Source organism: Dromaius novaehollandiae, chromosome 17 (assembly GCF_036370855.1).
Source record: "Dromaius novaehollandiae isolate bDroNov1 chromosome 17, bDroNov1.hap1, whole genome shotgun sequence".
Lineage (NCBI taxonomy): Eukaryota > Metazoa > Chordata > Aves > Casuariiformes > Dromaiidae > Dromaius > Dromaius novaehollandiae.
This window is the reverse complement of record NC_088114.1, coordinates 16,205,846-16,223,580: the sequence shown is the minus strand read 5'-3', so window position 1 is coordinate 16,223,580 and position 17,735 is coordinate 16,205,846. Positions and strand designations below refer to the sequence as shown.

The 17,735-nt window shown below is 50.1% G+C and overlaps 2 protein-coding genes across 3 annotated transcripts in view; one reads left to right on the top strand and one right to left on the bottom strand.

The window, feature by feature from the left end:
- LRRC74B (leucine rich repeat containing 74B) overlaps positions 1-4,080 on the bottom strand; it is a 29,434-nt gene extending 25,354 nt beyond the window's left edge. For both annotated transcript variants that reach the window (XM_064522367.1, XM_064522366.1), the window contains exons 1-4: positions 3,995-4,080; positions 3,692-3,834; positions 2,570-2,702; positions 537-743 (exon numbers count right to left, since the gene is read on the bottom strand). In XM_064522367.1, the coding sequence (XP_064378437.1) occupies positions 537-743; positions 2,570-2,702; positions 3,692-3,834; positions 3,995-4,037 (526 nt within the window). In that variant the 5' untranslated portion in view covers positions 4,038-4,080. The remainder of the gene's footprint in view (positions 1-536; positions 744-2,569; positions 2,703-3,691; positions 3,835-3,994) is intronic.
- Positions 4,081-4,125: 45 nt separating this feature from the next.
- P2RX6 (purinergic receptor P2X 6) lies at positions 4,126-17,141 on the top strand. The gene is made up of 12 exons (XM_064522370.1): positions 4,126-4,315; positions 4,520-4,670; positions 5,977-6,048; positions 9,686-9,761; positions 10,478-10,571; positions 10,892-10,972; positions 12,283-12,424; positions 12,625-12,734; positions 13,307-13,400; positions 14,494-14,559; positions 15,520-15,597; positions 16,595-17,141. Exons 1-12 carry the CDS (start codon positions 4,179-4,181, stop codon positions 16,631-16,633), a joined length of 1,140 nt encoding a protein of 379 aa, XP_064378440.1. The 5' UTR covers positions 4,126-4,178; the 3' UTR covers positions 16,634-17,141.
- Positions 17,142-17,735: the final 594 nt, after the last annotated feature.

Here is a 17,735-nt window from a genome sequence, read left to right as displayed (position 1 = left end):
CATTAGACAAAGGAAATTCCAAACCGCAAACTGTCAGAGGTGGCAGAGTTTGGGGAAGTGTGCCTGCCTGCTTGCTCTACTCTTACATCCTTCCCTTGGCATCTGTAGTCACCTCTCAGGAACAGGGTGCTAGACTAGGACTGTTGGGCAAACTCACTTCTGCTATTTTTTCTGTTCATATTAAGCATTTTACACATTTGTGAAAGTGGGATGGAAATCTTCACCAAGAAAAAAAGGAAATGATAGTTCAGTGTAAGAAAGCATCAGAACTTAGGAACTAGGAAGAAAGGGGGAAAAGAAATAGAAGAGGTAAAGCTTGAAAGCTGTAAGAAAAGAACAAGAGCAAAGAAGCAAGAGATGAATCATTCCAGCTGACACTGCTTTTGCCTACAAACACCCAAAAATACTTTTCATGAAACTGAAAGTATTAACCATCCCTGCTCTGCAAAGGTCTGAAGCAAGCAGAGCACTAATGCAGCATTGCTAAGTTCTGCAGGACCCATTTCTTCATGCTGGGTATACAGACAGCACCTTACCTGCCTTGTCACCAAGCATGTTATAACTCAGATCCAGAATTTCCACTTTACTGTTTGCTATGAGGGCATCTGCTAAGTACTTAGCTGCATGGTCATCAAATTCATTTCCTGAGAGCTGAAGGGACACAATTGTAGTATTTTCTAGAAGCATAGCAGAAAAGGCCTTGGCTCCTTCAGCTCCTAATTTGTTGTCAGATAAATCAACAGCTGGGAAAGAGGAAAAAAAAATTGTCAGGTCATCAAATCATACAATCATTTAGCCAAGGGAGGTGTCTGACTTCTGTGCTGCAATGGCAGAAGCACTTCCAGGCTCAGAAAATAAGCATGGTGAGACTGGTCTAACATAATATCTTTTTCCTTTAATAAAAACATAATAATAATAGTAATAATAATAATAATAATAATAAACAGAACTCCATTTTTGAATTCACAGCCTGTCTTTAAGATGTAGCCCTCATTCAAGTTCTGCCACAAAGATATGGGACATAAGACAAAAGTGCTCCCTGTCCATCTGTGCTTCTCACTCCATACACAGCCTACACCCAGCAAAGTTATTGCAGGTTTCTTGGTTCCTCGACACGGCTTGAAAACAGAGTGTAGGCTGGTAGAAACAGACAGCAAAGCTAAGTGTAACAACATGAATGGTTGTGAAAACAGACCCTGAGATCCCACATATAAAAGCATGAACCTCCCTACCCACCTACATACAGAATGAATTTTTCCAGTGCTGAAGTAACACAACCATAAACCTCGAACACTGAGCCCAATCACTAGACAACAAATAAGGAAATTCCATGTTAACAGGTGTTTCATAGCACCAAACCTGACATTTCTGAAAAGACTCTCCGGCAAAGCAGACAAGGGTTGACTCGGTTATATTAGAGAGCTGGGTCCTATTCTCAACTGCCTAAACTGACCTTGTTCTCTGTGAATAAAATATATCCTTCAGTGTAGCAACCAAAGAGTTTGATATATAGCAAAATTCTGACTGTATCCTAGCAGAGGCCTGGGAGACTCCGACAGTGAAACACAAGGGTAATGCAAGTCCTGGAAGACACAACGCAGAGACATGACAGGGCCTTCACGCAGACTCATGCTGGATCTCTGCTCCACAGTCTCCATAGAAACACAGCGCAGGGAAACAGCACAGGGACTTGAGCTGTCTCGGTATGTAACAACCTCAGACCTGGCAGGCCTTCTCAGTGCAGCTGCTTGTGGGTGTGCGCTAGCACAGAAAACATCTCAGCTAACAGCCCTCGCTGCGCATCAGCTCTGCAGAGCCAGCATGAGTCCCTCTCTTCTCATGCCATGTGTAATCCACAGCCCAGATAAATTGCCCATGTATAACGGGGAGTTGCTGCTTAAGTTATGCAAGTCAGAAATATTCACCCTGGAAATGCAGGGACTAAAACCATGATCTCTAGACCCAACACCGCCTGAGACTTAAATATCAGGAATCTCTGTTCTGCTTCTGTTCCCAAATTACTATAGAAATATTAGGCATGCGAAATGTCCTTGGGAACAGCAGACAAGTGCTGCCTCTAGAGCACATGCTTGCTGACTCACTCGAGATGGTGTTCAGTTCCACCCGATCCAATTTAGAAACCCAGTATTCCTAGATGCCAATCCTGCAAATTCAACTTACAAAGCTTTATCCATTACCAGTGATACCTTCTGAATAGTCTCAAGCTTCAGGTGGATGTTTTTGATCCACAAACCAAAACAGATGCCTGCTCTTTCTTCTGAGTCTCCATTGGCTTGGCAGAAACAACAGGATGGGGCTAACTGTATTCTAACTGTGAATTCATAACTTTACAAAAGCAAAGGCTGTGAACACAGCTGGAGAAAGGTCAATGAGACAGCACAATTTTAAACATTAGCCACTCAGACAGTATCCCAATCCTCTTATCCTTTTCACATAAGCAACATCACTGTGACAGTGAAACTGGTTAATTCCACAAAAAAGCCAGGACAATTTCCTCCTCTACAGTGAAGCTTCTACTGGAGAATGATAGATGGTTTATAACACCAACCTGAAATGTAGCAGTTTTCTTTTAGCATCTCTGCAATTGCAGCTGCTCCTTCTCCCTGAAGCCAGTTATCACTCAGGTTTAACTTGATGATAGAAGTATTCACCATCAAGGAAAGAGCTAAGGCTTTGGCACCCTGCAACACAGAAAACCACAACAGATCATGCAGTTGCATTGCATTCACAGAGCTCTTCTAAACGCTCCTGTTTCAGCTCTCCTTAACCTAGCAGGCTTCAAGGGGATGTCATAAAGCAATCAGCAGGATCTTGCAAAAAGACCACCCTTACAAACTCATTCCATTGACTGGAAAAGCAAACACTGAGTATGGTTAAAGTTCAAGAGGTTTCATTTTAATTTATGCTATTCAAGAATTAATTTCTTCTTCCATAAAAAACAATGAAAAATACTCCCATTGTCAATATTTGTGATGCAGAAGAAGAAGGAGGAGGAGAAAAGCTTCTGGTCCATTGTGTCTGAAGGTGTACCTCTCCGGGCATCATTTCTACCTGGTAACCTATGAGTACAACTAAAGGGCTCCTTTATTTTACTTCAGGCTGCTTTGACTCCTGACCTCTAGATTTAATACATTTGTACTGACTCAATATGCTGGTCTTTGCCAGTGGAAATTCTTAATTTGATAAAATTTTTAAACAGTAATACCGCAATGACATTGTCATTACCCAACAGATACTGCAAAATCAAAATATTTTCTAGGGCCCTAGATATCGAGCACAGGAAAAATGAACAGGAAGGGACCTCAGAGAACTATTCCAGATATAAAATTGTTAATGCAAGAAGATCGACCATTGAAAATAAGTATTAAAGGCTGCAGCATTTTATGGTCCAAATGACACATTTCCAACACGCCGTGAAAACAAAGAGCAGCTATCGCGGATGGGAGCAGACATGATCGAGTCAGGATGCTTGTGCCGGTCTCGGGGTTTGGCGAGCAGCCGCAGCTGAGCCGTGGCGCTGCCATGATGCGGCTGCTGTGACGATAACCGCCGGCAGCAGCGACCCGCGCAGCCGACTCTCGGCCCGTCCGAGACGCCCGGAGCCGGTCGCGCCGCCGGGGCGCCCGCCATGGGGCGAGGGCCGGGGCGCATGGCTGCCGCGGCCCCTCACCTGCGGGCCCAGGCCGCGGTGCCTCAGGGCGAGCTCCGGGCCGCGCGTGTGGCGCAGGACGCTGGAGATGGGGGTCGCGCCGTACCGCCGGCAAGCGGCCAGGTACCAGCTCTCTGCCGGGGGGCCTTCCGGCTCCTTCTCGTCTGCAGGAGAAAAGAGCGCGTGAGAACACTGGACTGACGGCTCAAGCCTGAACCGGGGCCCCAGGGCCTCGAGCGAGCTGCCCCTCGGCCAGCCGCAACCAGCGGGCCCAGGCGCCTCCCCCCAGCCCCGGCCCCGGCCCCGGCCCCCTCAGCGCCGCACCGCCGCTCTCCGCGTCCGTGTCGCTGCCGCCGGCCGCCGCCATGGCCGCGGCGCTGCTGCCCGGGCGACGGCCGCGGCGGGGCGGGGCGGGGCGGGGCGGGGCGGGGAGGGCGGCCCGGAGGACGGCCCCAGCCCCGGCCACGGCCCGCCCGCCGCCGCCGCAGAGCCGCCGAGCCGGGGCGCCATGGGGGCGGCGGCGGTGGGGGCGGCCTGCCGCGGCCTGCTCGACTACAAGACGGCGAAGTTCGCGCTGACGCGGAACCGGCGGGTCGGGCTGCTGCAGCGCCTGCTCCAGCTCGGCGTCCTGGGCTACCTGCTGGGGTAGGGGCGGCCCCCGCGGGCCTCGCGGCCCCCTCCCCTCCCTTCCCCTCCCCTCCCCTGCCCGCCCGCCCGCCCGCCCGCTCCGGGCGCCGGGGCTGGCGGCTCTGACGCGGGCGCCGCAGAGCCGGATCCTGCCCGCGGCGCCTGGCGCCGTCCTCCCCCCCCCGCCCCGTCAGTGCCCCTTGCCTCCTGTGCCGTCCCCAGGTGGGTGTTCCTGGTGAAGAAGGGCTACCAGGAAACCGACCCGGCCCCCCGCGTCTCGGTGATTACCAAGCTCAAGGGGATTTCTGTCACCGAAGTCAAGGACGCTGGAAACAGGCTGTGGGACGTGGCGGATTACGTGAAGCCCCCTCAGGTACGCGCGCCCCGCTCGCGGCTGTGCGTGCCGAAGGCCTGGCCTCCTCCCCGCCGTGGGCTCCCAGGCTGACGGCTGTCCACAGCGCACGGCAGACAGGCTGGTTTAGCACAGCCCTAACCTTGCTCCTCCAGGAGATCCTCTGTGGCCCACCGTAGAAGTCTGCTCCTGCGTCATTTTACCTGGAGACCTCCCAGCCCCTCTCCGCCCCCGTAAGCTTGTCTTTGCCTTGGACAGATCTTCCCAGCACTGCCTCTCTGTCCTCTGCAACATATCCCTGACACCAAGCCACGTGGCTGCTGCAGCAGCAGGAACCTGTTGCTCCTCTCTCTGGGGTGAAGGTGTCTTCTGCCTCTCTTTGGCAGCTCAGGGGATCAACAAGTGTCCTAAAATAGGCCTTGATTACAGAGAAGTAAGGGGTCACTTGTGGCTGTCCCATCTCCTGCAGAGTCCAGAAGAGACGAAGGGAGGCAGGCATCCCTTATGGAGGTGCCCAGCTACACAGGAAAGCTCTCACGTGTGAGGAGTTGCAGACACCCTCCTGGAGAGCGGGATGGTGCTGGGGTACGTGACTGCTGCAGCAGTTAACGTTCGCTTTGTGCTGGTGCCACGTAGGCTGAAGCCCATGTTTCTGTGGTGGCCTGGATGCCTGGTGGGGCCGGATAGCTTTGATCTGGTGTAGTCAGAATACGGAGGTCCTGAGGCATCAGCATAGCTTTCCTTCCAGGGAGTGCTGTGCCCACCTCCAGCCCGCTGCCCTGCTCCCAGCCTTGCTCTGTCCCTGTTGCCACCATCCCGCTTGTAAATCCGGAGGGGCTGCTCCAAAGCACTGAAATCAATGAGTGTCTTAGTAGCCTTGTGACTTCAGCCTGAATTGTGGAAGCTGGAGTTAGAAGGTGGTGCTAAAAAAAGTGTTGCTGGCTTTCTCCTTTGATTTCAGTGGGCTCTGCCACTGAAAAGAGTGCAAATAGAGCCAAATTGGGCACCATTTCCTCTTGTTCTCTAGTGCTGTTAATGCTTCAGCTGGTTCTCCTCCTGCAGGGGAAAGTTTTCACAAATGCTATTTGCTGTTTAATCCAAACTTCAGTCAGTGGAATGATGAATTTTGTAGTAAACAAGTGAAATTGCTTATAACATTTTATATAAGGATGTGTGACTACTTCACTAGCTGTAGTGCCAAATAGTAAGGAATATAAATTCTAAAGCAAATGTAAATGCAAATTGGGATTGAAGTTGGGTTTGTTCTGCTTCTGGAAAAAATGTTACAATGTAAATTAAATGCTAAATATGTTTTTTTGCCTCCTAGGGAGAAAATACATTTTTTCTGGTGACCAATTTCATTACTACAGCAAAGCAAGCCCAAGGCACCTGTCCTGAGGTAAATGATGCTGTCCTGTTTGTTAGTTCAGTATTGTGATGGGATTAAATTTTTAAAGCCTACCAATGTTGCTGTTTTGTAGCAGAATAGCAACTCTGCAGCAAAACTCAATGCAAGACCAGATAGAAGGGAGGATTTCTATTTCAAAAAAAAACACCCAAAAAGCTGATTTCTCTCATTCTCATTGCTCCATAGATTTCACTTGCACATTCTCACTCACTCTGTCATACTTGCATGTGCCAAGGCATGTGTGTCCAAGCAGACTGGCCAGAATTGCCCATGGTAGCCCAAAGGACAGGGGGCACTAGGTGTTGGGCCCTCCTCAAGTCTCTGAGGTTCTTGAGGGGTGATAACACTACACGATCTTTGCTGCCTTTCTGCTATTTTTGGACAAAGGCAACTCTGGAGAGTTTGAGTTGTGTTGCCCTGTTGTTACTCCCTGTCTGCATTGTGGCCCTAGTGCCATCAGCACTCCCATCTCCCCAGCACCTACTAATGCCTTTGTTACCTGTATACTTCCTTGGGTTTCACAACTATTCTTGGTCTCTGAACTTACTCCACCATTCTCTTACCTCTGTTTTGCCAATTTTCCTGATGCTTTTCTACACACACAGCCTCACTCACACTCTATGGACACCTGTGTCATGTTTCCTTTATATCTCTCTAGTGTAGGACTAAGTATCCTCTCCATCTTAGTGTCTTTTAGGAGGAATGGAGCATGATGTCTAGGCAGCTTCCCAGTCAGCAAACACTTAGTAATATATGTTCTCTGAGGAAAATCTTCCCACTGAGGGTGGATTCAGGCCAGCTTCTTGACTGAACTCTTCCAGACTGAACACTGTTTGGCAGACAAAAGCAAATAGGTTTTAAGCTAAGCCAATATTGGCCCCTTGTGCCTGAGCCAAGCACTGTTTGTCCTAATGGTCCCTTTGGCTTTCGGTGTGGCCCGCTGCGCTGTGCCCAGCATGATCCTGCCTCCCAGCTTGCTGTTGTGCTGCAGGTTCCCAGGCTGGGCTGCTCTCTAGACACAGGCTGCAGCTTGTGGAAGAGAGGGAGCGTTTTCAGCTCTGAGAAAATGATACTAATGGTCCTTCTTGGTTCTAGAATACTGAGAATTCCTAAACCACTGGTACCTGCATAAACATTCCCAGCAGAAGAAATGTCCCGAGAACATTTCAGAGCTGTGACACAGGCTGCCCTGGCATCTCTGGATGAGTGTTTTTCCATGAGGCAAGGCAAGGAGACAGAGAGATCAGAGTATTTCATCCCAGTATAATGCTGTTGCATGTCTCAGTGCCTGTCAGGGCCTTTGCTCAGTGCTGCTCTCCAGCAGCTGCTCAGTTGCTGGTTCTCGGGCACTAGCTGAAATCAGTGTTTGGAAAATTTTGAAGATTTAGCAGTGGCAGGTTTATCTTTGCAGGAAGTTCTGAAGTTCACAAAGTGTTCTGCGCTGGGGAGACTGGGGAGCAAGTCTGGCTGGGTGTAGAGCAAGTTAATACAAAGATATGTTCTGATTCAGCCATAAGCATTTGGCTACGTTCCTGGGTGATGTTGCAGTTGGCACTGTCCAAGCTGTAAAACCAAAGAGGACTTCTTAGGGTACTGGCTCTGGCCTGAGCATAACACAGGCTAGGTTGTTTTACCAGCTGATGTCTGCATTGAGCATAGATCTGTGGTAAAGCTATGATACACCTCGTAGGGAGACATTTGGTCTTGATTTTTGGAGACCGAATAACTGAAAATCCACTGCCTCTATTCTCAAGGAGCTTTGAAGGTTAATGGAGATGATCAAAATAGACTGAAGAGCTAGAAAGCATTAGTCAGCCAATGAGGCTCTGTCCAGATGCAAGCTCTGGGCCTAAGGGACTGTTTCACATAAATCATCGTCTTTAGCACATCCAGCTGTGCTCAGCTCTTTCAGGACCAGATGTTGCTGATGGATACGCATGTGAGTGTCACTGGTCTCAGCCTCAAGCAGTGCAGGAGCGTGTCTCTGGGGAAGAAGGGGAGGGTGTTAGATCCTGGGAGAAGCCTCATCCCTCTGTGTTCACATTATGATGCTACTGATGTTTCTCTCCAAGCAGGTTTGCTTTGCTTTCTGGCCCTTCTGACAGATGTTGGGAGCAAATGGAACGGCTGAGGCTGTACAGCTGTTGAGAGATGGGAATCAGCAATTGTTTCTGGTAAAGTTTCAGAATAGTCATCCTCTAAACACATAGATTTACTCTTCTGCAGTCACAAGTAAACCTTTGAGTCCTGAAGCTTCAGGAGTATATGCACAGAAGAACACAGCTCTCCACACAAGTGCTTCTTTTCTGTGCTTGTCTGAAGTTGTGCTTGTCCCAGGAATACAAATGCTATGAACCTGGAGCATCGTCTGAGCTGCCACAGAGAAGCTGAGCTCTACGTTGGGGAAGAACTTCAGCCAGGTGCTGCGAGCACTTCGGAGGATGTCTCCTTAAAATGTGTAGTAGTTCATCTGCTTGTCAAGAAATCTGTTCTAAATGCCAGTGAACTCATAAATTTCAGTCCTGTCCCAAATTTGCAATTCTTGGGTAGACTCCTAGAAAAATATGCTGCTCCTAATTTTTCCAAGCTCTTATACCCTTTCACAACGAAGATTCAGCCATGGTTTAGAGAGCTTTAGAAGCACAGATCCAGGGCCCCTTGATGCCTTCTAATTGAGTCTAATCTCTTTTGCTTCTCTAACGATGGACTCATGGCACGTGTAACCTAGCTCCGATCATGCCTGTGGAGAATATCAGCACAGACAGATTTTTGAGGCTGGTTTCCACTAAGAGGCAGTAAGGGAGGGGTGTCGAAACCATCTTGGCCAGGCTTTAGGCTTTCTCTAGCACCATCACAGGGTTCAAAACAAGAATTTCAAATAAGGTTTGCCACTTCCATGCCCTGAACACCCAGAATTGTCTGTGTCTGACAATCAGCACTGTTGCTCAGCAGGTTTCTTATTATCTGCACTTGGGAAGGGACTGCCACGCTCATCTGCAAATGTCTGTTTTCTGGGTCCTTCTGGAGGCTGAATCCTTGACATCTGGATACGATACAGGAAGAGAAAGTCCTCTCATGAATAAGTGTTTCTTACAGCCCTGCTGTGGGTCCTGCAAGCTACGTGTGGCCCACAGAGTGAGGGTGAAGTTTTTAGTTTCTCCTTTAAAGATTATGTTATTTAGTGACTTCTCAGTCCTTCGCTAGGGGAGCTATGGTGGTCCTTTACAAGGTATGCTGGGCTCTGCCCATTAAGGTCCTCCAGAGCCCGACTGCAGTTGTTGCCAGTTCCAGCTAAAAGGGTTGGTCTGAGCTAGCTGCTGAGGCTTCCTCTGCTGCTGACAGAGTGGAGGTGAGCACTCCGGAAAGAGTGGAGACATGTGAAAGGAACTGTCCTTTGGAGATGCCTCTCTCTCCGCTCACTTGAGGTTGCCCAAGATGCTGTTTTGGACATGATGGGTGCCTGCTGTGAGTGACTGGGACATGCATGGACAGATAGGAGCAACAGCATAGAAATGAGGGTAAATGACCTCATGGCCTTTAAGCCGTTGTGCAGCAGAGTAACAGCTTCTCCCTCCCCCCCCCCCTCCCCCCCCTCCCCCCCCCTCCCCCTCTCTTTGCTCTCTATTAGAGCCCCTCTGTTCTAGATGGGATTTGCAGAGAAGATGCAGACTGTCCCATGGGAAATCCAGTGGTTCATGGCAATGGTACTGGATGTTTTACTAAAAAAAAATCATTTTGTGTCCCCATGCTTGCTAGCAAACATGCACAGAGATGCCTAAACTGCCAGAGTTCAGTATATCTGTAAGTGTGCATTAAAGTGCTCTCCAAAGATTATTCTTGACAAAAACTTAAAACAACCTGTCACTGCAGGGAAAGCTGGTACTGGTGGCAAAAGCTGCTGTCAGTAGCAAATAAAGAGGTTGGTTGTTTTTGATGTTGGTTGCTGAAATCCAAACCAATGTGCTTTGCAATTGACAGGTTTTTCTTTTTTAAGAAAACTTGGGTTTATTCCACACTGATTAATATTACAAAGGAGAAGCTTTGGAAGGTCAGTTGCCAAAGCTTGGTATGCCAGATTCCCCCAGCTTGTTTTATTTCCAACCAGGGAGTGGGTAGCTTCAGCAGCCACCAGCCAGGAGCTGCTGTGCTGGACAGACAGGTGTTGAGCCATCCTAGAGACCATAGCCACAAGCAGCTTCTTGTCTTTGTTAAACAGCCACTGTTGTTTGGCCTTAGGGAGAGTTTCGCAGAGGAGGTTTTGGGTGGGGAAAACACTGAAGATGATCCCAGGGTCGTCTTTGTGCTTTCTGAGAAGGCCAGAGCAGCAGGACCATGGCCAGGGTATTATCCCAGGAGGGGAGCTACAGAGAAGACATTCAGAGGTAAAAGGAATAAATGAGATGCATTGTGTCTTTTCCAGGGATAAAAACCGGGAAGTGTGTGATGTTCAACGCCACCCATTCTACCTGTGAGATCTACAGCTGGTGTCCCGTGGAAAATGACACCCTGCCCAGGTATTGCCCAGGGTCGGAGGATAGCAGGCATCCGAACAGGCTCTGAACAGCAGTCGAGTTGTTGATTCCCTCTGTGCTTTGTGTAATCAGTGTTCTGATTCTACTTGCCAGTGGGGGGGGCAGCTGGGCTTAAAGAGATCTTTGACTTTGACATTGACCTACTGATCAGTTAAGCCCAGAGAACTTCAGGCAAGAGCATTTCTTGCAACTGTCCACAGTAGTTTAAGTCCCAGAGTCATGGAAAAGATTGCAGGGCAGGGGAATGGGCTATACCTTGGCCACTGTACAAATATTTGAATTCATCAGTGGTTGTTTTCCAGGAAACCTCTTCTGGCTGAGGCGGAGAATTTTACTCTTTTTATAAAAAATACTGTGAACTTCACCAAATTTAACTTCTCCAAGTAAGTAAGAAGTTTCTCCTACTGGAACTGTGCATGCAGCCTAGCCTGACATCTGTGCTGAGCCTGTCTGCTTAGACGCTGAGTAACCTAGACATCCGAGAAGCAGTATCCCGTCAAGGAGAGCCAGTGGCTTTCAGTTAAGATTTCAGTGATGCATTAGGAGAGAACATGGTCTCTTTGGCTGTGTCTGTAGGTGTAACAGCAGTGGGACTGCAAAGTCCCCAGAGAGAGTGATGGCTGTTTTTTCCACCTGTCTAGAGTACTACAAAAAGAGCAGGACAAAAGCAGTAATTCCGAAGGCCTCATTTTACCCTGTACATTTTTGCTTCTTAGTCTGTACATGTCCTTGTGTTGCTGAGGGAGCCATTAGGAGTGTGATTTTACAAGTTATCTGAATGTGAGGCCTTCGCCTGGCTAGAGTAGAGCCTGAGGTACTGTGCTCTTCACCCTGTCCAGCAGTGCGCTGCGTAGGTTACCCCCTTGGCAGCACAGCAGCTCTTCCTTCATAGGTGGGCAAAGGCCCCAAGGAGGCTTCGCAGGTAGAGAGGGTTGGTGCCTGCAGAGAGTGGCGTGTAGGTAGAAGGGAGGGAGGGAAGGGGTCAAACATTTTCATAGAGGCCAAGTAAAGGGCTGCACTGTCCTCATGGCCCCAGACATGCTGATTGAGCTGCCTTCCTCTGGCAGGAGACAGGACCTAGGGGACCTGAACTCCCCTTGCCATCTCCCCTAGAGCAGTAACTCTAGAGCTGGGTCATTATGTCTCTCAGCAGTGACTGATGCTGTGGGAAGAAGATGTAGGGGGAAAAAAGATGAAGGGCACAAGGGCAGAGACATTGGGAGACAAAGGAGCGTGGCAGGCTGTGCTGGTAGGTGCTGAAAAGAGTGATGACTCCATTTGTGTTTTTTTCTGGGCCAACTTCCCTCCATCTTCACACAACCTGAGCACCAGAGAACACTTGTACTAAATGCATGTCCTTGGGCTGCTGAGTGTCCTGGGGGAAAGGTAGGTCTGGAAGGCAGAGCAAAGGAGCCTGGGAAAGAAGGAATAGACCGGGCCCTGATGCAGCCAGGTCTAGAAGAAGGTGACCAGACCTTGAGACAGGCCTGTGTAGCCCTGCACCCCATGTGGTCCCACTCCGTAGGGACAATAGGAGAGGCAATGACCGTCCCTTCTCAGCAGGAGCAATAGTGGTCCCACTGCTTGTGGATCATGGGAGTAGCAGGAGGATATCCTTTTCGGTCATGCAGCAGGGCCCCATGACCTCCTACGTTCCCCAGTACTTGCAACAGCTCGCTCTCTCCTGTTTCAGAGGCAACACTTTGCAAACTAATGACCCCACCTATTTCAAGAGCTGCACATATGATCCATTTTTCAACCCATCCTGCCCAGTCTTCCGTATCCGTGACATGGTGGAGGCAGCTGGAGAGACCTTTGGGAATCTTGCATTGCTGGTATTTGCTTTTCCTTTTGAAGTATGAAAGGTGATTGCAACTTCCCCTAGGGCATGGGCAGGGACAGGGTGGGATTGTCCCCTGAAATACTAAGGGAATGGCCCAATCTGTCCAAGTCAGTAGCTGTGAACACTTGAACAGTAAAGAACCCAACAGTCCGGTGCTTCTCCTCAAATAAAATGTGTGTTAACATGCTGCAGGGAGCGACCATTGGCGTTTACATCAAGTGGGACTGTGACCTGGATCACGCTGCTGCCCAGTGCCAGCCTCAGTACTCCTTCAGCCTGCAGGACAGGAACTACAATTTCAGGTGCGGACACTGGCCGTGCTGGGACAGTAGCCACAGAGGTCCATGGGATAGACACTCACACAGAGATCATCTGAGATCTCAGTTCTCCTAAATGAAATATGATGCTCTGAAAGGAGCAGCAGGGCTGATGGGACATGGTAACCCTGTTGTGGAGTCTCTCAGTACCCGGGTGCCATGGTAGCTCCAGCACCTTGTAACTCTGGTCTGTTTGGAGCTGTGCAGGGCGTTGGCCTGTGTGAGGGCAGGGATGTGTGGCTGGCCGTGCCCATCCTCACCCTGGACTGGATGCATCGCAAGCTGCATGCAGAGCCTCTTACCCTGGGCTTTGGTGCTGAGCAGCTCCCGAGGCCCTGCTGCTGGTGCCCAGCTAGTGAGTTGTGGCAGCATGTGTGTCGTCCATGTCCCTGCCTGCTGGAGGAAACAAAGTGTGCACAGGCCTTTGTTATCCACAGCAGTAACGTGGCACTGACAGGCCTTCTTCAGGCTGCCAGCTTTTCCAAGGCCTTGTCCCTCACCCTCCTCGCACAGAGCTGCAGCATCTTTTCGAACCTTGTCCTTTGTGTCTCCCTTAGAACTGCTTCCTACTACTGGGATCCCCAAAAAAGGCACTACCGGAGCCTGCTGAAGCTCTACGGCATCCGCTTTGACATCTCTGTGCATGGCCAGGTACTGTCTCCTCTGAAGACCCCACATGCACAGTCCTGTCCCCCTTCTGATCAGAACTTGTTCCTCACACCCGCTCACTGCTGTGCTGTCTCCTGAGGCCAGCCTCACTGCCTTCCTCTAGCATCTTTTCTCCTTACCTCCTCACCTCCTTCCAGAGTTTCGCTTTCCTCAGAGCAGATCAAGGGCACCAAAAAGAGCAGGAAGAAATGGTCTCTCCCGTTTTAAATGAAAGCTCTTTGCAATGCCCTGAGCAATGAGGTTTCCCATGTTTGTCGAGCATCTAACATGGTCAGGTATCGTGAGATGCTAGACCCTGGAAGTAAGGTGAGCTAGTCCAGTCAGAGGGGCTTAGGGCATCTCTGAGGTACCAGTGATGGCTGGGAACACACTGAAGATCAACCTGGACTTTTCTAACTTGAACAATTAATCCCTTCTTGATTCATTGTACCTTTGGGGAGGAAGGCATTGGCACGATCATGGCTGATGCTACTGTGTGCAGCATCACTGACAAACTAAATAATCTACTGTGCAAGATGGGGCCTGCACTGAGAGGACTCACCACCCCCAGAGGTGTTCCATAGCTAGTCCACTGTGCTTAGCAGTGGCCTTTTCACCTGAAAAGAGATGAGCTTGGAGAGCAGGACAGGGTGCACAATTCTGGGTGGTGAGACCAGGACAGGGAAGGTATGGAGCAGGAGAGAATAGCACCAAATGTTTCTTTTCTTTCGCACTAGACTCATTTGGGTAGTGATGAAGGCATATCACACCAGAGAGGGATATGTTTGCTGTTCTGTAGGGTGTAGTTCTGTGGAGTTGCGTGGAGCTTTGAGGTGAGATGGAATTTCCAGCCATGCCTGTAGGAGTAGGAAGGTTGTATGTGACCTCAGCTGCCACTGAGCTATGAGCTACCTGAATTCCTTCTTTGAAGGATAAAGGCGATAGCAGTCAAGTGCCTAAAACTTGTTCTACTCAGCACCTCCCCTTTGCCCATGACAGCAGGCTTTAAACAAGCTGCCCAGCAGGGCTTTTTGGCACAACCATCTCACTGCTACCTACCCAATATCTTTCCCCTCCACCCACTGTTTTTCAGCAGGCTGGGAAGTTCAGCATAATTCCTGCTGCCGTGAGCCTCGGCGCCAGCATTGCACTCCTTGGTGCGGTGAGTACTCCAGATGTGCCCTTTTCCTCTCATCTATGGGTTGGGACTTGCCACTTACCTAGCATTTCCCCTTGTTGGCCTGCTGTGCAAGGCTTCCCTTTTCACAGCCAGCTGGGTGCCTGTCAGCCCAGGAGATTGTTTGGCAAGAGTGTTAGCTCCCATTTGTGATCATTAGCAGTAACGACACTACCAGTGCCAGAATCTTGAGAACTGTCAGGGGCACCTATCATGCAGGCTAGGTGTCTTTGCTGACCCTGTGGGGGCCATGCATTTGCTGTATGGGCAGGGGAGACAAGTGAGCACTGTCAGGGTGCTGCTGGCTGGTCTGCTTCAGCTGTCTCCCCCAGCAGGAGAGGACATGTCCTCTAATTGCCTTTTTCTCCCTTGACTCTAAACGGAGCCAGTGACTGGCTGCAGTGTCATTGCAATGGACACTGGCGTTGCAATCATTGAGAAGGGTGCGTCCCTTCTAAAGCACCTGTCTCACACACTGTCATGTCCCTTCCCCTCCTGCAGAGTAACAGGGGGGTTGCTTGGGCCCTGCCATCTGCCACCTCTTTCCTAGTAGATGTGGCATCCCAGATAACTGCTCATCCCCCTCCCTTGTGTGGCTGTGACAGTGGCGCTCCACTACACCAGCGTGGACCCTTGGTCCATGCATTGGAGCTCAGATGTTCATGTCTAACATCTCATGCTAGACATGCAGCTACTGGGAGCAGGTTGGGCCTAAGAGGTCCTGGTGGGGCTGCCTGGAGGGCTCAGGCTGGCAAGAAAGGATGGAAAGCTCCCCCCTTGCACTGACCAGATGGTGGAGTTTGGTCCCAGGATGGAGTGAATTTGACATAGCGGGCTGAACAGGTTGGATGGGTGCTGTGAGCAGAGATCCTGGCTCTCATGCACTGACTCTCACCATTGACTGAGTTCACTTCTGACTGTCATGCTGTGTTTGTCCATCGCTAGGCCACAGTGGTCTGTGACCTGGTTCTGCTGTACCTGGACTCAAAGGCTGAGTTCTATCGGAAGGAGAAGTTTGAAGAGGTAAGGACAGGCTGCAGGGCCAGTTTAGAGAGCTGAGGTTAGAGTGAAGTTTTGTGAGGTGATTTGATTATTCTGCCTTTTGTTTAAAACTCAGTTCCCAAGATCTCTCATCTGGGAAAACCCAGGTGGAGTGGTACTGAATCTCTCTTTCCTCTAGCATCTTGGACTCAGGGGCTAGGTTAACTGAACTCAACACAGAGATTAAACTCTCACAAGTTTAATGACAACACATGAGTGAGTGGAAGAGAGGAACCTGGATGTGGTCCAGTTTGAGGGAAAAGCTGCATGAGCTCAATTACTTTTATACAACAGGTAGTGCACATGGACATAGCCTTTTGAGCGCAAACTGAAAGGGAATGAGACTTCCCTGAATCTCCTTCACAGGGAAACTCACTATTTTAAAACTATTTCTTGCCTGTAACAGCTTCACAATAAAATTCACCCTCTTAGGACTGAATCTCTGGGTCAAAAAAGAGCAGCTGTTTTAGACTGTATATTGAAGCTTTGTCAGTGTTCATATTCTAGATCAGCATCATGTTTTGCTGGCATGCATGATGCTTGCTTTGGTACTGCCCAGCCCAGGTGAATTGTAGAGTCATAGAAGTATGCGTTGGAAGGCACTTTCAGAGATCTGTCGTGCAACCCCTCCACCCCCATCAGAGCAGGACTACTGCCAACCCTAGCGTACCTTTGGCTTTATCTAGCCAAGTCTTAGAAACTTCCAAGGACAGAAATCCCCAGCTCCCTGGTGACCTGTTCCAGGACTTCACCATCCTACCGGGGAAAAAATGTTCTCCTGATGTACTGCCTGAATCTCAAATCACAAATCAATTCAGAAGCTCAAGCAATAGACCCATTTGCATGGGACTGAGCAGAGCTGAGCAGGCTGTACTACAGTGTGCAGATATTGCCTGGTCATCGCGGGCCATCTGACCGAGCCATCCAGTAGTCTCTAGTATGCTGAACAGACTAACCAATGACCCTGTTCATTTTGCAGGCAAAACCCCCAAAAGATAAGGCAGAGGCCACAGCGTAGCCATGATGGGTTGGCTGGGACATCGGGAATTTTCAGCAACAAACACCATTCCGTCTAGAGTGACCTCCAGGCAGATGTGATGGAAGCACAGCTGAGACCCAGATGGAGGTGACCGCTAGCTCTCCTGGCCTGAGTGTGCACTGCTGGAGTTGAGATCTGCCCTTCCTGGAGAAACATTTGTATCAGCAGAAGTTCTTGGCAAAAGGAGCACAAAGCCATCCCACTTGGAGAGCCCTCACCTGCCATCCACTAGCACAATGCAAAGCCATGCAGCTCCCAGAGCAGACCGGCCAGTGCCAAAGTGCAGTCATGCTGGAGAGCTCCTGCGTGAGCTGGAGCTTGCTGTAAAATGGCTGGTCTGTGTTCAACACAAAAGGCTTAAAGCCCTTTGCGCTTCTTCACTTTCTAGGTTGCCCTGGGGGGTTGATTTTACATGAAAAAGAGCGATGAAATGAAATAAAGCTGCTCAGAAAGGGGGAGGTAGCTCTGCTCTGTCCCCAGCACTACAGGTGGCTGTTTGAAGGTTTTGTGACACTGCCCTTTTCTTTGGGACCTTATGTGCCCAATACCAAGAGTCCAGAAAGCGCTGAGCTGCCCATTCCATCTTGTCCTGTCCTGCTGCTCCAGTCCCTACAGGCCTTGCCCCTCTGCTAAGTGCTCTCCATACCTGCCCCTAACGTGTATGCGGAGGTTCGGCATGGCCTGGGCTAGGCAGAAACACTTGTAACCAACAGCACCATGCACGTGGCAGTCCACAGCTTCCAGCTGGGCTAGCACACTGCAGAGTTTCACGTGAGCCACCAAGCTGCTTGGGAGCTCCCTGGGCCGCACAGCCTGGGCCCTCATTTCAGCCTTTCATAGACGACCAAGGACTGGAACATCCCTGAGACAGTTCAAAGCATTGCCCCCTGCCCCAGCAGGCAGGACCAGGTCCTCCATGGTGTCACGGCTGCTGGGGTGCAGCAGCCGGTGTGGTTAGTCCAGCCAGTGTGTTTCTGGCTGGCTGTATGGTAGCCCACCCAATGCCACATCTCAGTAGGTTTCCCTCACTTGAAGAGGGAGGACCAGCTAGCTTTCTTCCAACAGCACCTGCAACACTTGC